Here is a 23,220-nt window from a genome sequence, read left to right as displayed (position 1 = left end):
AACGTCCACTTCTCTCTGGAACCTTCTCTCGCTGATGTCACACCAACCAATGGCCGAGCTCCACCGAACCACCTCATGTCTCCACGGCCAGTCATGAACTTCGGGGGCATGGCTTTTCGGCTCTGCTCTTTAGGAGGCGGGGCTTCGTCTGATCGGAAATGTTCTGGCTCTGTTGGCATGCAGTGGACGGTTGTTGTAGTTTAATGGAGGCTTTGCATGGTTGGCCTTGTGGTAGAGGTAAAAACGTATGGAAAGGCCACAGAGGGCATATCACGTAATGGGGAAAACTCACTTGAATCCCTACCTAGTTAACACAGCTTCACCCATCGTGTGAAGACACATAAACAATCTTAAGCTACAGTTTCCCTACTTAAACACATCGAGATGACTCCTACGTGTCCACGGTGCATGCTATACCTATACAATCCTATATTTACAATGGGATTCTTCCATCTACCCCAGCAAACGTAACAATATATTATAATAAACAACTTTATTATAAGAAGCATCTTCTTGCCTCTTTGTCTCCTGCACATTTTACCACCAGTTTTGACTTTCATTTGCGTGATCTTTGGGGAAGAGTAAATAGTAATTAATCAAAAGCAGAAACTTTATCATATTTCGGCCAGTCACGGAGGTTGTACCCCCCCCCCCCCTCTTCCCCCGGCTCTGTCAGACCATGTTAACTGACCGCATTTGACGCGACAATATATATCGATCAACTCATTAAAGTTTAGGCAAAATATCAAATCAGATGCTAACAATTTCACAGGATGTTTGGAGAGAATATAACAAATTGAGATGAACTAAGTAAAAGCCATAAATACAGATTCCCAAATACTATTCCAGTTATTATTTCACTTTATGTCATTTCGCTGAATATTTCGCTGAATGATTTGCATCAAACAAATGTAATATCGCAAAGCATCAAGTCATCTGTTATACTGATTAGTGTTTTGAGTGGTTTTAATGCCGTTCTACCTTTTTTTATGCCTTGGTATATACAGCAAAGGTAAAACGTTTTATCTGTGCAGTAACAAACGTCGCAACTTTGTTTGCATGCCATTAATCTATTAAAACACATGGATTTAAAAATAATGCGTAATCCAATATGCCAAGTCCCATGGGTGATAACTGCTATGCACATTGCCTTGCCAAAGTACATTTAATACCAGTTGCCATAGTGATTGCCTGGTTGTCAGAACAACACCATCACAAGGATTCTCATTGAGGTATCCATTCATAAAAACACAACATACAGTAGTCCATGCATTTTGTCTATCAGCACCAAAATAAATATCAAATTGTTTGGCCTATTTATTGTTCACGTCTTAAGCATACTGTCATCTTACAATGTCTCCAGGTTGAAATTGCAAACACAGTGCTGTGTCAATATGTCCATTTAATTTATCGTTAGCCATATAGATATTTGATGGCCATATAACGTTGTGGATAAGTAAGTAGATATTGGACGCAAAGTGGATACGTAAGTAGATATCCATATAAAAGCATGCAGATGTCCTTTTAATATTGTTATATCACATTCACAGCTTTGCCATTTCCAGAACGTGGGTGCTGCTGAAACACTCACTCGGTATATAATAAATACACTAAATGCAGCGGTGTAGTGAAGAATTGCGGTACCGGAGCCTTGCAAAAATATGTCGGCCGTGACATCATTCTCAGACGTTATCTACCCTCACATCAAGTTTTAACATGACTTTTGAGTCTGCAAAATGAGTGATAAATGAAATATGCACATTTTACCATGATAAACAAAAGATTCACACACACATACACCTACACACGCATGCACATACACACACACACAAAGAGACACAGACATACACCTCCACATACATACAAACACACACACACACACACACACACACACACACACATGTACATACATACATACACACACATACACATATATATACACACACATACACATATATACACACACTTACACACACACACACACCCTCACATGTACATACATACATACACACACACATATATACACACACTTACACACACACACACACACACACACACACACACACACACACACACACACACACACACACATACATACATACATACATACATACATACATACATACATACATACATATACAAACATAGATACATACACATACATACAGTGCCTATAGAAAGTCTACACTCCGTTTCAAAATTTTCACCTATTGTTGTCTTATAACCTGCAATTAAATTGCATCAAATCAGACTTTTTCCACCTTTATTTACACATCGTAGCCCACAACTTCAAAGTGAAAAACAAATTATACAAATTTCAGAAAATGAATTAAAAACGCAAAACTAGATATCTTGGTTGGATAAGTGTCCACCCCCCTGAGTTAATACTTGGTGGAAGCACATTTGACAGCAAATACAGCTGCGAGTCTGTTGGGATAGGTCTCTACCAACTTTGCACACCTTGATTGGGCAATATTTGCCCATTCTTCTGCACAAAACTGTTCAAGCTCAGTCAAGTTGTGTGGGGAGCGTTGATGGACAGCAATCTCAAGTCATGCCACAGATTTCGGATTGTATTTTGGTCAGGGCTCTGTCTGGGCCACTCAAGGACATTTATCTTTTTGTTATTTAGCCACTCCATTGTAGTTTGGCTGTGTGCTTTGGGTTGTTGTCATGCTGAAAGGTTAACTTCCGTCAGCTTTCTTGCAGAGGGCAGCAGGGAGGATGAGAGAGGGTGTGGGAGGGAGGAGAGAGGGGGCAAGGGGGAGAAGGGGACGGAGAGAGAGAGAGGAGGGGTGTACTTTTGCTAGATTTTCCCATCACTTAGGATGGGTACTCTTCCTATTACTGTATATAACCTCATGCTTGTCTGCTCTGCAATTTGAGTCCGTGTCATTGCTGTATTAGAGGCCTACCTGTGCTCATACAATGTGATAACCATTCTTCACAAGAACAGCCACATCACTCATCCACCCAGACTTCAACTAGTTGTAGGCATCGAAACTCTTCCACGCCATCACGTCTTCCAGGGTGTAAATGCTTGTAAACAAAACATAATTCATGAAATGTGGATATAAAATGGTGGGAAGGTTCGTCTCGCTTCTGGACCTTGTTGTATTCAGTAATTCACCCAGGTCTGTGTTTACCTATACTACCTGTATTGTTATAACTCCTTAGACAAGGTATCAAACGTGTCGACATATCCAGCGTTTCATCCCCATTATTTGGCCATGAAAGCACACACAGCTCAATAACTCAAACGATCGTGAACATGGGTGTTTATTATTTTGTATTTTTTTTAACCATTGCGTGGCAAAGCTCTGCCTCTGATGGATTTACGTGCCGGAGCACCACTCCGGTGCGTTCCAGCTGGACTATACCCCTGACTGGACTATAAATGGCTTGCCATTGCTTTTCCCAGGGATAGATGGGCTGGAATACATAATTTTGCCAGAGTATTCTGAGTAGTCTAGAAATTACAGTTTTGGACCACTTGACCTTTTGATCAAACCCCCCCCCCCTCCCCACCCCTTCCTACACCTTAAAACAATATTGCCACATAAACCAGTCACTAAATATTTCTTTCCTAACTACTTATAGACATTTATCTCTTCATCAAGTCTTCTATTCTGTGCTGAATGATATTTAATAATATTGTTACAGACGCGGTGGTGGATGTTAGTTTACCGAGCGGTTTGGTATGACCACGTCTGCACAGTTTACCCGATTCTGCTCGAACGTTGACTAGTCGCGCTACGCTAGGTCAATGAAGGAAAAGACACACGGCTGGGATTAAAATGACACGACACCAGGGATACGGTTCTCAAGACCTCCGGAGGAGATTATATTAAGGCGGAAGGTTAGACTTCAGGGACGAGAGGTACAGCATAGTAAGATAGGCACTTAGACACACTCTTATATTAACCCCAACAGACGACAGATAAACGGGACAAAAACTGACTCACACGGGGATTGATGGCAAGGAAAGCGGGTATTCGATGGCCAGCACAAGGTGCACCTTGTGCTCAGGGACAGGATAGCGCGGCCCAAAAGATCCAGGAGGTCTCTCAGCGCTCGGAGGTATCTTTCTTGTCTTCTCAAGCTGGGGGCGCATCTCACGTCACGTCCGGTACGTGGCCGCGTATATCCGGCGGGGAGTGACACGCCCTCGGCTCGTTAGCTCCGCCCCAGATGGAATCGGCTCGTTGCTTCTCATTGGGTGCGTGCGGGGGGGGTTACCGGCTCCACCCTTGACGAGGGGCTGACAGGGAGCCCCTTCGTGGTAACCCCGTGGAGCGCATGGTCATGGCGGCTAACCGAGCCGGTGTGAGGACGCACACTCCCCCCGCGCAGCGCCGTTGTTGTAGTTGTTGTTGTAATTGTTGTTGTAGTTGTAGTTGTAGTTGTTGTTGTTGTTGTTGTTGTTTGGGGAAGAAGACGGGAGGAGGCATGGGAAGGTCCTAAACTCACTACTGGTGCCATATAATCACATTCTGGTGCAACGAAGAGTCAGAATTAATGGAAACGAGTCCTTAACTGACATAGACTAAGAATAACTAGCAAGATGTCCGAAAGTTGTCTACGTGAGATGCGGTGGACCTGGGCACGACATTTAATGGGGGAAAAAGGGGAAGGTCGGTTCTACAGAGTGTTGTTTACAGACAATGGGACTAGGGAATGGGGGATTGGGGATAGTTGGGGAGTATTGGGGAAATAGGGGAATATTTACAAGCGGATATGGAGGCCAAATTCCATATTCGCAACATTGCACCCTTCTCTACCCTCGGGGCGTCCCGACCCGATAAATTTTTACCTATTTTAGTGTGGCACTCAGATGTAGTTCCCTCTACTATTAACTCTACCCTGAGTGCGACAGTTTTACAGATATTCACAAATGAGTAAATATGTCCCCCTGCGACGTTGCACCCTTCTCCTCACAGAAACACACCCACAGGATAACCGAATCCGGAAAGAATTCGCAAACTAAACATACAGCCGGTAGGGAGCATTATTTACAAGACTACGCTGATATTTACACTACGATCCAGGACCTGTTTTTGGAGGGACACATGCAGATGTTATGCATAGAGAGCGCACGCATGCCAGCATCGATACACCAACCCACGAGTGCTCTGTGGCCTACGGCCTTTAATAACGTGCAGAGCACCCTTTCCCAGCACGAAAAGCACCACCCCATCATGTACAGTCAGCACCATCTGGTGCACCAATAAAGTGTCTATAAATCACCGGTGGTGTCGCAGCCGGCCGATGTTCTGCCGCTGGTCTTGCCTTCATGTGGTGCTCTTGGCCTTCTTACTGCTTTCAAAAATAAAGAAAGGCGCCAACCGCGTCCATTTCTTTATTGTGGCCGTCAGGGGGCCAACTGTTAGTGGTTCACCTTGTATGGCATAGGTGCCACGTTGACCCATAGGTCCATCCATGGGTGGTGCTTGGCCGCATAAGAACTGCGGTCCATGGTGGGTGGCCACAAACATTGCGGTCCATATGGTGTATCGATCCAGGCAGCAAACAGCGAAAGTGCAGGCCCACAACTGCGAAGCCAGCACCTCTCTCTCCTCTCTCTCTACCCCAAAGCCAGATCCTCGGAGGTGGGAGACAAAAGAAGAAGACAAGTGAGTAAGGTGGTAAGGGCGCAAAAGTGCACGCAATATAAGATGATGCACACTGGGGGCACATGGGAACCAGGTGAGACAGGTACGTTCCTATCGTACGCCCCCCCCCCCCAACCAGGTAATCTACATGGCCCCTCCCTTACCCCTTACTGTATCCACACAACACAACACTACCCATAAACATCTACTTTACAAATCAACAAACATCCCTACTGTCTTCCCCGTTCCTCCCATAAACCAAATTCGTCTTCTCTCCCTCCTAACCAATCAAATTTGCCATTTTCAACTCTCATCAAAATTTGCCATCTCCAACTCAACATCAAAATTTGCCATTACCAATTCATCATCAGTCCCTCCTAGGGAGGGAGAGATGGAATCACCCCAATGTCTCATCCACGTCGTGATGCGTCTCACAAATCCTCACAGCAATTCTCATTTCCTGCACACAGAACAAAGAAAACACAGGTGTGGAGTCATCATCATCACCACAGGTAAGTGGCTGCGTATGGTGCGACAGGTTCATCAATCCTAACTATTTCCTAAATGACTTTAACAACTTTACACTACCCGGGGTCTTTCTCCGGCCAAACCATTGGCCCTCTTACACTATGGGTTCTAAAAACCAATTCCCATTGGCCCGACTGTGGTGCTTTTCAATTTGGGGTCTCACTCCCCCGATTCATCTCTCGGTGCCCTCGCACAATTTCAGGGCTGCGACGTGTACCTCTCCCAGCGGGTCTACCCACCTGCACACCTCCACCACTGCAGTTGCCTCCGAGCTTACCTGCTCCTTACCCTAACCTAACTACCTGGGGAAGGCCCTCTGGCGCTCTCCCCACTCGGTGCCCTCCCTGGCACCGGGCTACCCGATCCACACCCGGGATCCTCAGGCACCCACTCACAACTACCGGCTCCCAGAGCCCACCTGCGGCCTCACCTGGCCGACATCCTCACAGTGGTGGAGTGCCCAACCAACTACACACACTAACAGGCTACACGCCCAGCCATTTCCACGACACTAATGCACCCATCCACAACACCCTTCTGCAACCGCACCACAAATGCCAATATCCAACCACAATTTACCTGTACCCTCTACCTAACACTTACACTACCCGCCCCGGGTACTCGTGAAAGGGGTCCACTCTTCCCCCATCCACACCTTCGCACCATGCACACCACTCCGTACCACTTACTCCACTCTCTCCACACACCTGTACTTGCACACCTGTGCTCTCACACCTGGTGCCACCTGCACCCTTTTCTCCCCAAGCGCATTCGCGCTGATCCACCACACTCATTACTCACACACTGCTCCACACACCTGTCCAGTTGCACACCTGTGCAATCACACCTGTTCAATCCTCACACAGCATCATCTCATCTAACTACTCCCTTCTGAAACTTGCGCTTCCCAGTCGTCCCTTTAAACTATTGCGCTCCCTCGTCATTATCATCCACACTAATCTACCTGCGTCCCCACTACAGGTATCAGTCACTAACTAAACTTAACGTTACCTAAGGTCATCTTCTCTAGATCCCTATCCATATCCTAACCCACCCGGGCTAGTTTTCACTGCCGTACACCCCATAATCTATTGCTCCTTTGCCCCCACCATGGGAAGGGTGGCAGGGATGCCACCCTTACCCACCGGGCCTATCGCTCCTCAATCCCCCAGTCCTCTGGCACTAATAAGCCCCCCCCCCTATTCAGAGGTACTGGGTCCCGCCTCGGCATCTAAAGCCGAGGCAATCCACGGGGGCGCCTGCTCGCCGGTGTAAGGTCTTATCCGGTCGGCGTGGACGATCCGAGGGAGGGCTCGTGGCCCCATTTTGATCTTTATGACCACGTCACAGATTTGCGACAGGACGACTCCTGGGCCTTGCCAGGGGGAGGTGAGTTTTGGGCACCTTCCCTTCCGCCTCCGGGGATTAAAGAACCAAATCTTCATCCCCGGAGCGTATTGACTCCCCTGGCTCCGGTCGTCGTACCTGCGCTTCATCTTTTCCCCCGCCAGATGGAGTTGGCGGCGGGCGAAGGCATGGACTAGCTCCATGCCTTCCTCTAGGTGACGTGCGTACCCCTCCCTCGGCGGGTTAACCACTGTGTCTGGCACGGGACCGCATAGCAAGTCGGCGGGAGCCCGTAACTCCCGCCCATACATAAGCAACGCTGGACTGCATGCGGTGGCCCCGTGCTGGCTGGTTCGGTAGGCCATGAGCAAATAAGGGAGATGTTCGTCCCAGTCATCCTGACGGGTGGCGGTGAACAGTGCCAGTTGTTGGATTAAAGTTCGGTTGAATCTTTCCACCATCCCGTCAGATTGAGGTCTTAAAGGCGTTGTTCTGGTTTTCCGAATTGACAGGAGACTGCACACATCTTTTAGCAATTTGCTCTCAAAATTTCGTCCCTGGTCGGTGTGCAACTCCTGTGGAATCCCATGCCGGCACACAAATCCTTCCACGAAGGCCTGCGCTACCACCCCTGCTTCTTGGTTGGGGAGGGCGTAGGCCTCCGGCCACTTGGTGAAGTAGTCCATCACAACGAGGATGTACTTATTACCTAGGCGGGTGCGGGGTAGTGGGCCTAGGATATCCATGGCCACCCGCTCTAGGGGGGCCCCCACCTGGTGTAATTGAAGGGGGGCCCTCATCCTCCGTGCTGGTCCCTTTTTGGCAGTACAGGCGTCGCATCTCCGACACCAGTCCTGTATGTCGCGCCCCATATTCACCCAATAAAACCTCCGGCGTACCCGCGATGTTGTCTTTGTCCTGCCCAAATGGCCGCCGGGGCGGGTACCATGCACCTGTTGCAATATATCGGTCTTAAATTTGTTTGGGACTACCACCAGCCAGGAAGTTCTATCAGAGGGAACCTCCACCCACTTGCGATACAAGATGTTGCCTTTCAATTCCAGGGTCTGCCACTGAGCCCAATATGCCTTTGTTTGTGCCCCGAGGGGGGTGACCTCTTCCCCCTTTGGTCTTTGCCCCAATTTGACCCATTGGAACACCGGCCCCAGAACAGGATCCTCCTGCTGGGCCGTGCTCCAAGCCAACTCTCCAAATTCTTCGTCCGCGGTTAGTGGCAAAATTGGCCCTCTCACCCGGGTTGCCCGGACAACGAGGGTCGGGTCCGAATCGCCCAATTGTTCCCTCTCCTCGTGTCTCGCACAAAATTTGCAGTTTTCCCCCAGACAAGGACGCCGAGAGAGTGCGTCCGCATTACCATGGGCCTTCCCGGCCCTATGGGCCACATCAAAATCGTACTCCTGCAACTTTTCCAACCACCTTGCAATTTGGCCCTCCGGTTCCTTGAACCGAAGGAGCCATTGCAAGGAGGAATGGTCAGTTCTAACCAAAAATTTCCGCCCGTACAAGTACGGGTGGAAATGGTTCATGGCAGCCAGCATAGCCAATAACTCTTTGCGAGTGACGCAATAATTTCGCTCGGGCCTACTTAAGGCCCGACTATAATAACCAATCACTCTCTCCACGCCCTCCTGTGTCTGAGACAAAACTGCGCCCAATCCTTCCTGGCTCGCATCCGTGTCCAGGGTAAATGCCCCGTTGCTAGTGGGGTACGCTAGAAGGGGTGCGGATGTCAGACACCCCTTCAATTTTTGGAAGGCCTCGTTGCACTCCCGTGTCCAATTAAATCGCGTCCCCTTCTCCGTAAGCCGGTGGAGGGGACGGGCCAACTCCGCAAATTTCGCCACAAAGCGCCGGTAGTAGGAGCAGAGTCCCAAAAATCCCCGCACCTCTTTGATGGTACGTGGTGCGGGCCACTCCTCTACCGCTTTAATTTTGTCTGGGTCCGTTTTTACCCCCTCGCGGCCGATCACGTGACCTAGATAGGCCACCTCTCTTGCAAACAAAGTGCACTTACTCGGGTTCAGCTTCAACCCTGCCTGTCTGAGGCACCCGAACACCTGGTCCAAATTAGCTTCTGCCTGGGGGAACGTTTGGGCATGTACCAGGACGTCATCCAGGTACACCAGGCATGACTGCCATGGCATGCCGCCTAGTACATGCTCCATCAATCTTTCAAAGGTGGCGGGGGCGTTACACAAACCAAACGGCATCACAGTAAACTGATACAGTCCCTTACCTGTGGAAAATGCCGTTTTCTCCTTCCCTGCCCTATCCATCTCCACCTGCCAATACCCACTCTTGAGGTCCAAAGTTGTGAACCAATTTGAGCCCGCAACGGCATCGAGGGTGTCATCAATCCTTGGCAGGGGATATGAGTCCTTGAGTGTCACGTTGTTTAGCTGGCGATAGTCCACGCAGAACCGCGTGGTCCCATCCTTCTTTTTGACCAGCACAACAGGTGACATCCAAGGACTTCCCGAGGGCTCGATCACACCTGCGTCGAGCATTTTTTCAACCTGCTCGTCAGCTTCCGCCCTCTTGCTCCAAGGGAGCCGTCGGGCGGCCTGACGAATAGGCCGGGCCTCACCGGTGTGGATCTGATGTTTCACCAGGCCCGTACGTCCAATATCCTCGGTGGACAGGGAGAAGAGGTCCAAATGGGACCCAACCAGTTTGTGCAAGGCCTCCCTCTGGGTACCTCCCAACTCTACGCTACTACGATTTACCATCTCGCAAATGGGATCGGGCCAATTCCTACTTGTTATTGAAGGCTCCCCCCGGGGTCGGCTCGGCTGGACGTTCTCGCCCCTCACTGTCGCGACTTCCTCAACTGGGGTGCAGCCAGCTACCCTCGTGCCCCTTACTATAGTGCGTGGTTCTGTACTCATATTTATTACTCGGACGGCCACTACCGGTCCGTCCGTTTTTACAAGGGTGCGGCCCACGATTAAACCCGGTATGGACTGCGCTGCCACCGGTTCGACCAGGCCGCAGGACTCCTGCCACGTTGGGCGAGCTGCCCACCGGGCCGGCACTATCGCCTCGGCCCTTGGGGGGATGGTCACGGCCTCGGAAGCCTCCAGCTCCGCTCTCTCGGCCGTGCTCACTCCCCCTAACGGCAGCTCTTCTACTCCCACCTGCAGGATCCCCCGGCACAAGTCGATTTTACAGCCGCTGGCAGTCAACAGGTCCAACCCTATTAAACATGGGTCGCACACCTCCGCCACCCAAACATCTATCTCCCTCCTTACCGACCCTAACTTGAGGGTCACAGAACCACGCCCTATGATCGGGGCCGTTACCCCGGTAGCAAGCTGCAAACTATAATTTTGCAGGCGCTGGATCTTATCCCAGCCACCTGCGCTCGAATCCAGGACCACAGGGCTGATGATCGTGGCGCTAGCTCCTGTGTCCACTACGGCGTCTACCCCCACGCCGGCAATTTTGCATCTAATTGTCAGGCTACCGGTTCCAATTTGGCCACAATAAATGACCTGTCGCGTCAATGAGGGCTCTCCTCCATCCTCTGCTGCCGAACACCGCCCTACGTGCCCGACACCTTCTAGTTTCCCGGGGTCTGGCGGGGGGGTGTCTGGGGTCGGCTAACCCGCTCCCCCCTGGGCGGAGTTGAGGACCTCAACTGCCGGGGATCATCCCGGCGCGCGGCTCGATAGTGCCGCGCCAGGTGACCCAGACGGTTGCAGGTATAGCACCTCACCTGATAAGGTGCTTGCCTCCGGAATTCCAAATTTCCCCCCCTGTAGGTCCGAATTGGATTACCCGCTCGTGGTCCACCGCGGGCCACCTCCGGGGCCGCCTGCCATGGTCCAGGTCCCGCCAGGCGCTGGTCCACCAGCCTCCGGACCATGCCCGCCAGGTCAGGACCCACGTCGGGGGCGGGCCCCCTAAGGGGTCCGCCCTCCATCGGGGGTCCCACCTGGCGGACCGCCATTGCGAGACGCTCGCCCCCCCCGGGCCAGGGGCCTCGCTGCTTCCCAACGGGCCGCAGCGTCAGCCGCCTGGCTCAGAGTCTGCGGGCGCCACATGGCGAGCTGTTGCCGGAGCTCAATATCCGGGAGGGCCTGGATAAAATGGTCCAGCGCCAGGCTTTCCCGGGAATCCGCTGCCATGCTAGCATGTGCGATCCCCACTGCGCGGCAAATGTCGTGGGCAAGTTCCCCGATGGCTTCCTGGGGCTTGCGCTTTCGCAGCGCGAGCTGAGCTTTAACAAGCTCGCTCTGCTGTTCTATGCCAAATCGATTAATTAGGGCGTCGCGGAGGGCTGGCAGGGTGAGAGCACCCGCTGGTAATGCCGTCAGCACCTCCGCCGCCGCGCCGCGCAATGCGGCCACCAGGTGTACTCCACCTTCGTCCTCACCCCAACCGTTACCCTTACACACACAGTCGAACTGCGCCAGGTACGCGCGTAGATCACTCTTGCCGTCATACGGCGTGAGTGGGACCTTGTGGGACCACCTCGTATGCGAGTCGTTGCCCGCCGGCCGGACCCCGTGCGTCGCCCCTTGCGGGGTCAGCGCGGGGCCGAACCGGCCGGGCCCCCACAGTACATTACCCCCAAGGGGCTCTCGTGCCTCCCCGGTCCCTCCAACAACTACCCCTGTTGGTGTCGATGCATGGGTCACACCTCCGCAACCCGCTACCCATTCCATACCACCACAACCTTGCTCACCCACACCTCGCACCTCTCGTTCCATACCCTCCGGACCAGCCATACACCTCACTCGTTGCCTCTCACGAACATCCGGGTCTATCTCGACCCCCAAGCTTATTAAATCACCTGGCGCATCATACGCACGACCATATTGGTCACCACTTACACCGGGTCCTCTTTCTCTTCGCTTCTCCTCCATCACCTGCGAATCCCTCATCCGGTTAATGAGCACATCATCACGATCCGAACACAGACTTTGGACCAATTCTTTTACTTCCTCCTTTATCTCTTTCTTATCCTCTCTCCGTCGCTTCTTAATTTCGCTCATCCCTTCTTCCACTTCTTCTAATTTCTGCTTCACCTCCTTCATCTCTTCGTGCGCCCCTTTAAGTTCTTCCTCTAACTCCACTTTATTTTTTTCTATGTGCTCCCGCACCTCCCGTTCTTTAACCTCCATCACCTCTACCACCTTGTCCATTTTCCTCGTCAGGTCCTCATGTACCGTCTGACACTCTTTTTTAATTACCCCTACGTCCTTTTTCATCTCCTTCTGTGTCGATTTTAAACCCTCTATTACCGCTGTGTTCTTCTTTACCTGGTCCCCCAACTCCTTTTGTCCCACTGTCAGTTGTTCTACTCCCAGCGTCAACTCCTCTATACCCCCTTGCAGTTTTACAGTCCCCTTTCTCACCTCCGTCTCCATGCGCTCCTTACAGTGCCTCACCTCCTCGCGCACTCCTCCGACCTCCTCACTCACTCCTCTTCTGATCTCCTCTCCCATCACTTGCATCTCCTGCCCAGATGCCACCCTCATCTGCTCCATTTCCTCCCTGTGAGCATCCAGTTTGGTTTCTACCCCCATTCTGACCCCCTCTATCTGCTGCTCCATTTGTTTAACTTCCCTTTCCGCTTGGTCCCTCATGTCCCTCAATTTGCCTTCCATACTGTTTTCTAACCCCTCTAACCCATTTTTCACTCCCTCTATCTGATTCTCCTGGGCAGCCATTCTATTTTCTACCCCCATTAACCCATTTCTCACCTCTTTTATCCCGTTGTCTAACCCCTCAAAATTATTGTCTAACTTCCCAAATTTCTTGTCTAACTCCTCAAAATTATTGTCTAACTTCCCAAATTTCTTGTCTAATCCCTTAAAATTATTGTCTAACCCCTCACTGGTACCCCTCGCTTCGTCCCTCATTACCCCCATTTGGTTTCCCATTACCCCCAATTGCTCATTCTGAGCCTCCATCCGGTTCCCCATTACCCCCATTTGGCCCCCCAAGTCATTCCTCAGGTCTTCATTTGTCTGGACCATGAGCGCCTTTATTTGTTCCATAAATAGGCCCCAATCCATCGGCGGCGCTGCTACGGTCGCGGGCGCGGTGACCAGCGAGGCGCCATTTTGTGCGTTTGCTACCCTCGCTGCTTCGCTCTCCTCACGTCCCTCAATTTGGTCCTGGACCGACCCTGCCTCACTCTCCACTACCGGACCCCAGCCGACTTGGTCTGCCATAGCGCGACTTTCAAAATTCGGGTTTTTATTTCCGTATAACAAAATCAAATTTCGCCGTTATAATTTCGTCGAGCGCAGTAAACGCGCTCCGGATAGATTCTACCTCCCAAAGTTTGGGCCTAATAAATTTAGTCCCGGGTCCGAATTCCACTCCTCGACACCAATTGTTACAGACGCGGTGGTGGATGTTAGTTTACCGAGCGGTTTGGTATGACCACGTCTGCACAGTTTACCCGATTCTGCTCGAACGTTGACTAGTCGCGCTACGCTAGATCAATGAAGGAAAAGACACACGGCTGGGATTAAAATGACACGACACCAGGGATACGGTTCTCAAGACCTCCGGAGGAGATTATATTAAGGCGGAAGGTTAGACTACAGGGACGAGAGGTACAGCATAGTAAGATAGGCACTTAGACACACTCTTATATTAACCCCAACAGACGACAGATAAACGGGACAAAAACTGACTCACACGGGGATTGATGGCAAGGAAAGCGGGTATTCGATGGCCAGCACAAGGTGCACCTTGTGCTCAGGGACAGGATAGCGCGGCCCAAAAGATCCAGGAGGTCTCTCAGCGCTCGGAGGTATCTTTCTTGTCTTCTCAAGCTGGGGGCGCATCTCACGTCACGTCCGGTACGTGGCCGCGTATATCCGGCGGGGAGTGACACGCCCTCGGCTCGTTAGCTCCGCCCCAGATGGAATCGGCTCGTTGCTTCTCATTGGGTGCGTGCGGGGGGGGTTACCGGCTCCACCCTTGACGAGGGGCTGACAGGGAGCCCCTTCGTGGTAACCCCGTGGAGCGCATGGTCATGGCGGCTAACCGAGCCGGTGTGAGGACGCACACTCCCCCCGCGCAGCGCCGTTGTTGTAGTTGTTGTTGTAATTGTTGTTGTAGTTGTAGTTGTAGTTGTAGTTGTTGTTGTTGTTGTTGTTTGGGGAAGAAGACGGGAGGAGGCATGGGAAGGTCCTAAACTCACTACTGGTGCCATATAATCACATTCTGGTGCAACGAAGAGTCAGAATTAATGGAAACGAGTCCTTAACTGACATAGACTAAGAATAACTAGCAAGATGTCCGAAAGTTGTCTACGTGAGATGCGGTGGACCTGGGCACGACATTTAATGGGGGAAAAAGGGGAAGGTCGGTTCTACAGAGTGTTGTTTACAGACAATGGGACTAGGGAATGGGGGATTGGGGATAGTTGGGGAGTATTGGGGAAATAGGGGAATATTTACAAGCGGATATGGAGGCCAAATTCCATATTCGCAACAATATCTTACTAGCACATGAAATCAAGGCACTGGTTTGGTTATTTGAACATTCTCTTGAATCCCCTTTTTGGCAATTGTAAGTAGACCCACTGTTTCCAACTTTTAGGCCATACAGTCCTGCTCCAGATGTGCGTGCAGACAGATTTTAAAAATTTGATTGCTTTCTCCCCAACTACCTCAAAGGGTTCGATTTGAATTTCATCAGCACCTGCTGCTTTTCTATTTGCCAGCTCTTTCATGGCTCTACATACTACTTAGCTCACATTCTATCACTATTGGTCCTTGCTCATATTATTTCGTCGATGTTATATTGGTTCACGAGTTATCAAGTGACCACTATATTCGTCATGTGTGTGCGTCTGTCTGTGTGTGTGTCTGTCTGTCCACAGCATAACTACCCGATGATGTCATCTGGTCTTGATGAAACTTGGGTGGGAGGTTGATATCATTATCTCGTTGTGTCCTGCCTAGAGTGGGCGTATTGCGCCCATTGTGGGCGGAGCCACGCCCGAAAAAGATGTCTTTTTAAGGGGTAATCAAGTTCAAGATGCATCTTCTCCGAGGGGTTTGGTGGAATCTGACAGGGGTTTCGGTATTTGGTTAGGCCAATTTCATGTGTCTAGCCCCACGGAGCTCGACCTTTCCTTTTTTTTTTTTTTTTTTTTTCCATTTCATTTTTTTTTTTTTCATTTCATTTTTCACCGAGTTTTCGGTATTGTGTAGCTAACTAACCTCGTAACTGATTATACATTATTTTCTATCTCATTTCAAGGTCAGTAACCTTCGTTTTGACATTTCCGGGCCTGGCCTGTCCGGGCCTGTTTCGGTTATAGTCCGTCCTTTGTCATTGAATACCGCTCGCTCGTGAACCATCGTCGTCTCCTGACTTGTTGTTTTCTCATTTGTATAGAGTTTCGCTTTAGTCCCTCAATTTTTACTCCCGCCAACAAAGGTAGACGGAGGTTATGTTTTCATCCCTGCCTGTCTGTTTGTCTGTCTGTCTGTGAGCAGGATATGTCAAAAGGTTATGGATGGATTCGGACAAAACTTGAGGGAAAAGTTGGGGTTGTGAGAAGGATGAATTGATTAGATTTTGGTGAAGATTGCGATGCGAATACGAGATTTTTTATTTTTTATTTTTAAGTGATTCTTCACCATTGAGAGATAGGGCCGGCAACGATATATAGCACGATATCTCAAAAGGTTATGAACGGATACAGTATATTCCATAATCTATATATATAAAACACAGTTTGTGTATGTGTGTGTGTGTGTGTGTGTGTGTGTGTGTGTGTGTGTGTGTGTGTGTGTGTGTGTGTGTGTGTGTGTAATGTTACCCATAGACTCCTAAACGGAGAGGCTTACATGCTTGATATTTGACATAGACATGGCCGAACTCAAAATATTTGACGATCCATATTTTTTATTCATATTTACCTCAGCGCATTTCAGCGCACGGAATCAACGGAATCAGCGCAGGTGGGCGCTGATTCGCTCAGAGCGATCACGTGATGACGCTATGACGCTATGAAACGCTATGACCGCTATGACGCTATGACGCTATGACGCTATGCAAAAAAAATCGCTATGAACGCTATGACGCTATGAAAAAAAAATCGCTATGACGCTATGAAACGCTATGACGCTATGAACGCTATGACGCTATGACGCTATGAAAATAAAAATCGCTCGCTTTGCCAAGGGGCTCGCTCCCCCCCCCCCCCGTTCCCCTCCCCTCCCCCTCCCCTCCCCCGCCCGGCAATGCCGGGTACTTCTGCTAGTGAATATATAACTCGAGCTGGTGGTGTAATGGATAGAGTGTCCATTCTCAGTCTGGAAAGTTGATCCTTTGAACCCTGGCTGACTTGTAACAATGATTTTTAAATTGGTATGTGCTCTTGCTTCCTTGCTTGATGCTCAGCATTTTAAAGGATAGAGCATGGACAAACAGTCTTTATCGGTGGACAGGTTTGCTGTGTGTCAAGGAAGAATAAATTAGATTTTGATGAAGATCTGGGGAAACAGCTTCAATGCAAACGACCATGTGTTGGCAACCATAGTGCAGGCTTTGATGAGCCCAATGGCCTCCTCCTGCATTGAAGTTCCTTGAAAGGAAACTCGTTATTAGCCCGTCCCTTGCACAGCATGAGACGGGGTTTTGTAATCACTTGTGTGTCTGTCTGTCTGGGCCGTAACTTTTTTTTTTACCATTTGAGTTTTGTCATCGAATTTTCAACAAAGCTTTATGATGAGAACTAGCAACAGTACCCGCCCTATGGGCGGGGCTTCAATTTGGAAGCCCAGATGAAAAGGTAAAATATCAGAGATTGAAGGCTTTTTTATTTTAAACGATTCATATAAACATCCGTTGAATCATATCACACGCAAATCATCAAAATCTAAACAGTACATGGCTAAACAGTACATGGACGATCACGTACCACGTACGTCTCGCGTCTCGCTCGCTCTCATGTCGTCCCGATAATGATCCTTCCGCAGGTTCACCTACGGAAAACTGGTTACGACTTTTACTTCCTCTAGACAGTCAGGTTCGCTCATCTTTTCGGTGCACCGGCACGAGCCGAGAACGGCCCGTGCAGGGGCTGATCCGAGGATCTCATCAAACCGTCCGATCGGTAGTAGCGACGGGCGGTGTGTACAAAGGGCAGGGCCTTAATCAACGCGAGCTGATGACTCGCGCTTACTGGGAATTCCTCGTTCGTGGGACACTGTCTCAAGCCCCAGTCCCCATCACGGATGGGGCTCAGCGGTTTACCCGAGCATGACGGCGAAGGGCAAGGTACACGCTGGCCCATCCAGTGTAGCGCGCGTGCGGCCCCCGACCATGTGTTGGCAACCATAGTGCAGGCTTTGATGAGCCCAATGGCCTCCTCCTGCATTGAAGTTCCTTGAAAGGAAACTCGTTATTAGCCCGTCCCATCGAAGGGCATTAAACATTAAACGTTCATTAAACATTAAACGTTCATTAAAGGATTACGAAACGAAAAACATTACGAAATTACGTTCACACCGTCACGTCAAACACTACCGTGAACACATACATCGTCACAACATCGTCACAATGAGAACATCGTCACAATGAACGTTATGCGAACGTGAATGTTATGCGGGAGTCCAAACCTGAGAATGCTGGAGACCAAAGCTGAAATTGGGAAAACTAAATAGCGTATTTTACTCCTGGAGATCCCAGGATTACCCACCCAAAATATCGTTGAGATCGGTTCAGCAGTTTTTACGGTACCTTCGAACAGACAGACGGACATTTGGTGAATTATAGTAAGTTATAGTAAGATCGTCACAATGAGAACATCGTCACAATGAACGTTATGTGAACGCGAATGTTAGGCAGGAGTCCAAACCTGAGAATGCTGGAGTCCAAAGCTGAAATTGGGAAAACTAAATAGCCTATTTTACTCCTGGAGATCCCAGGATTAACCACCCAAAATATCTTTGCGATCAGTTCAGCAGTTTTTACGGTACCTTCGAAAGGACGGATGGACATTTGGTGAATTATAGTAAGACTAGGGCATGCCCGTACTATATATATATCTAAAATTATATCCCCCCCCTCTATTTACATGAAATGGTTTGGTCCAAAGCGAACGGCTTGCGAGTACGGTGACAATCCCCCCCCCCCTCTATTTACATGAAATGGTTTGGTCCATTCGCAAAGCCAAAGCGAACGGCAGTTACGAATCGCAGTTACGATGAATCGCAAAGTAGTTTTAATTAGTTTTAAAACATAGTTTAACGCCAACATAGTTTGCCAACGTGAAATAAATGAATACGCTCTCAAATGTGCCGTCCGAGGCAGAGTGTGTTCGCCACGTTCGGCACACGCGATAGCTCGCTGCTCTCTGATTGGTTGAATCGTTTTTTGGACATAGCTCGGTAAGTACTTGTCCGATTAATATGAAACCTTGAAAAGGCACATCCTCGGGTCCCCAGCAATATACCTGGCAAGTTTAAAGTATATCGGACCCGTGGTTGTCGAGAAACAGCGGTCGCATACACACACACACAGACAGAGATTAGTGGAATTATAGTAAGATGTTGAGAAGACAAATTAATTTAGTCAAAAGGTCAAAAAGATCAGCGTCGCATAAAATTGTCAATTTTCATCCGATTGACCTGAAATTTTAAGGATACGCATATCGGGTCACTGAATTGGTTCACTAATCAAAAGGTAGGAGTCAATTGTTTTTTGTATATCAAAAGGTAAAAGGTCAAAGTTGCATAAAATTGTCAATTTTTGTCCAATTGACCTGAAATGTTAAGAGTTTGCCTATTGGGTCACATAATTGGTTCACCAATTAAAAGCTAGAAGCTGATTATATTATTATTTTTAGATCTAGAGCTCAAAGGTCAAGGTTGCATAAAATTATAAATTTTCATTATGTATTTTTAAAAGCTATTTTCGTTATTTTGAGCATATGGAAGAAGAAGAAGACGCCTGAATACAAACGGACCTGGACGGGCTTTGCATTTTCCGATGCTTTCTAGTTATTATTTTTAGATCCATAACAAAAGTTGTGAAAAACCTAATTGACAATCTGTAGCCGGTTTGCTCTCTGATCAGACCACAGTCGGGAAGCAGATGAACGTAGGATGTAGAAATGAATACCCTGAGAGTAGGAAAGCTTATAGATTGTTATGAGAACACGACTTGATGATGAGCCAGCATCTTGAAACATGTGAGAGAAGAGTGGGATTGGACAAACACAAGGAACTGATTCAACGTGTGAGATAAGAGAAGTGGTCATTTGAAAATTGCCTCGTGGAACAAACTCTAAAACGCCAATTTTTGTAAACTTGTTACATGGACTATGAGCAATTTGCGCAATCGTTTCCTCTGGTTTTCATTGGCCTGGCACCCAATCCTGGTCGATGATGGCTTCTTTTCATTTCGAGTTGATTGTGCTCTTTTCGCAGCGCAGGTTGAACCCTGCCAAGCCGAACAGTGTTGTGCACGGCAGGAGACACTTTCTGTGGATTTATCCCTCCCTTGACATGGAACTGTTTTGGTTGTTTGATATAACTCCTGATTGTTCGCTTGCTCATTTCCCTTTGTGCACAGTGGGATTCAGTGTGGCAGGATAAGGTTTACTTTGCAGGTAGAAAAGAAATGTTTCAAAACAGGGCTCGATCATTTGCTTCATTCATTGGGGTGACTTGCCAGCTCGCTACCTGGAATTCAAAATATTGCTGATGTTGTTGTTTTACATTGATCAAAGGCACATTGTGGACCTTGCCCATAAATCGCATGACCTGACAGGACAAAGGTATGAGTAGACATTGGTGTACTTTAATATGGCTGACAGGATTGCCTAGAGGTACACACACTCACCTCTAAGCTGTCCAGCCTGGGTTTGAATCCCGACCCAGCTATAAACTGTCGTCCCATCAATATGTTCCGTCCCTCGGATGGACGTTAAATTGGGCCCAAGAAGAGAGCAGAGGGCATTGCATCAGGGACACAGCCGTGCTCTCAGCCATTGATGCTACTTCGAAACCTTGTAATGCATATGAAAGAAGAAGTGTGCTTTAATGTGAATTATAAAGACATTCGGAGTTAATAATGGGTTGGAGGTTTGTCTCCGTTTCTGGCTGGTCAATGGCTTGAACCGTAGTTGGCTGAGTCATACCAAAGACTTTATTAAAATGGTACGTGCTGCATATTCAACATATAAAGAAAAGTCGTCCGACACTTTCGGGATTGGTGTCAATTCATTATTTTCCACCCGAGCAACTCCCGGTTGCCCGCTCGTCACTCCCGGTTGCCCGCTAGTCACTCCTGCTCGCCCGCTCGTCACTCCCAGTTGCCCGCTCGTCACTCCCGGTTGCCCGCTCGTCACTCCCGGTTGCCCGCTCGTCACTCCTGCTCGCCCGCTCGTCACTCCCGGTTGCCCGCTCGTCACTCCCGGTTGCCCGCTCGTCACTCCTGCTCGCCCGCTCGTCACTCCCGGTTGCCCGCTCGACACTCCCGGTTGCCCGCTCGACACTCCCGGTTGCCCGCTCGTCACTCCCGGTTGCCGCTCGTCACTCCTGCTCGCCCGCTCGTCACTCCCGGTTGCCCGCTCGTCACTCCCGGTCGCCCGCTCGTCACTCCCGGTCGCCCGCTCGTCACTCCCGGTCGCCCGCTCGTCACTCCTGCTCGCCCGCTCGTCACTCCCGGTCGCCCGCTCGACACTCCCGGTTGCCCGCTCGTCACTCCCGGTTGCCCGCACGTCACTCCCGGTTGCCCGCTCGTCACTCCCGGTTGCCCGCACGTCACTCCCGGTTGCCCGCTCGTCACTCCCGGTTGCCCGCACGTCACTCCCGGTTGCCCGCTCGTCACTCCCGGTTGCCCGCTCGTCATCCCCGGTTGCAACCGGATCAGGAAATTCGAGATGCAACATATTTAGATATTACACACTAAAGGCAAAATTATTTTTTTGAAAGATTATACATCTTTGCTTGGTACTCATCATTTTGAAGGGATAGAATACAGACAATCAACCAAAGGTTGGCAACCATTGCCCAGGCTTCATGGATCTAATGGGTACCTCCAGCAATGAAGTTCATTGTGAGGAAAGTCATACAGATATTAATTCTTACAAAAACATTCCTCTTTAAATCTTGCAAATACTCAAAGACTATGAACAGCAGGAGTCTGTCAATTCATATAATTATGAGAAATTTACATTGTGTCGGTTGGGATTGTGATCATTTTGCAATTTTTCTCCCTTTCACCGATTTCCAGCTGGCAGACATTGGAGCTTTTGAGGCGGTGTGGCAGTGCAAGTTCTACAATTACCAGAAGAGGGATCACTGCAAATGGGGAAACAGCTTCAACGCAATCGTGTATGAGTGTCGGCCAAATGATACACGAACCTTGCTCTGGATTAACAAAGAAAACTTCCAATAAGAGATGATGAACTCCATGCAAAGCTTTGGTCTTGTATGGCGAAGGTGGAGTGGAGAACATTCTTATCAATTCCACTGGAAAGTAAGGGGCTGATGGCGTGGAGTGTTTTGTCTTTTCTCTGAAATTTAGATGTTTTTTTTTTATCACCATATTCTATTTACATTTTAGCTTTATCAATAGCTTTGCTTATTTTGGAAAAGTAATCAGTTTTGGCATCCCTCCAAACAAATAAACTGTCGTCCGCCATACCAGGTCATTTCAGGGAGCACGGACAACTTCAGGAACGGCCACAGAAAATTCGATTTAACTCAACCGTGCTTGATTTCAAATTCGACTTAAGCGTATCTGTGACTCGATTTGGCATCTTGACTTAGGCCTCATTCAGTTGCTGAGCCAAGTCACTGCTGTAGGCCAAAGCTGGACTGCAACCGTCATTACTATAGGCTTGGCTGAAGGCCCTAAATACTTCTGGTATTACAGCACACTCTGGATACAACGGCCATTAAAGGCTACATCATCATGATACCATCATTGAAGAAAAAGATGTTTCTCAGATGCTATTTCTCATTTCCTCTAATTGTTTTACAATGACATATTGCACTCTGTCCGGATTGTTAATACAGCCTCGGCCTTTATTAATCACAGCCTGAGTCTTCTGGCGAGGATACAGAAGAATTCGGGTGGAGAAACTGTGGGTAAGTGAAAAAGACCAAGGACCTAATAAGTGGATCATTCCTCTTGAATCTCATTGACAAGAGGATTTAATGACGTCTCAGGATTAATGCAAATGCAAACAGACTGTGACTGCAGGCACATATAAGTCTCATATTGGACATATGCTGCTCTCAAAAAGCTGAGCATGCTCGCACTGAAAGCGCCGGAAAACTGTGAAAAACATTTAATTCGTCATGTTTAGTCGTGAATTCACATAAAGGAGTATTTATTCTGTACTTTACATTGGATTTGGATGGAGTTTGCATCAAATTGTCCGAAAATAAACAACCATTCTGCGTATGGGGTATTGCATAATTTGTCCCACGTCAGTGACGCGCAGTGGAAACGGTGGAAGCGAACGTAACATCCCTTTGAGTGCAGATTCAGATGCAGGCAGATTTGATGACGACATTTATGTTTGACTAGCAGAAGTACCTGGCGTTGCCGGGCGGGGGAGGGGAGGGGAACGGGGGGGGGGGGGGGGGGGGGGGGGGAGGGGAGGGGGGGGAGGGGGGAGGAGGAGGAGGAGGAGGGGGAGAGGACAGGAGGAGGGGAGGGGGATGCAGGACACTTCCTCTTCCTCTTCCTCTCCCTCCCCCCTCCCCCG

At 49.1% G+C, this 23,220-nt stretch overlaps 1 protein-coding gene across 1 annotated transcript in view; it reads left to right on the top strand.

The window, feature by feature from the left end:
* Positions 1–22,564, top strand: part of LOC144892420 (CB1 cannabinoid receptor-interacting protein 1-like) — a 73,161-nt gene extending 50,597 nt beyond the window's left edge. Inside the window, exon 3 of the mRNA XM_078779058.1 lies at positions 21,735–22,564. Within this exon, the coding sequence (XP_078635184.1) occupies positions 21,735–21,899 (165 nt within the window). The 3' untranslated portion in view covers positions 21,900–22,564. The remainder of the gene's footprint in view (positions 1–21,734) is intronic.
* The last annotated feature ends 656 nt before the right edge of the window (positions 22,565–23,220 follow it).

The sequence above is a fragment of the Myxine glutinosa genome, chromosome 5 (genome assembly GCF_964187855.1).
Source record: "Myxine glutinosa chromosome 5, kmMyxGlut1.1, whole genome shotgun sequence".
Lineage (NCBI taxonomy): Eukaryota > Metazoa > Chordata > Myxini > Myxiniformes > Myxinidae > Myxine > Myxine glutinosa.
This window is presented reverse-complemented; position numbering and strand designations above follow the sequence as displayed.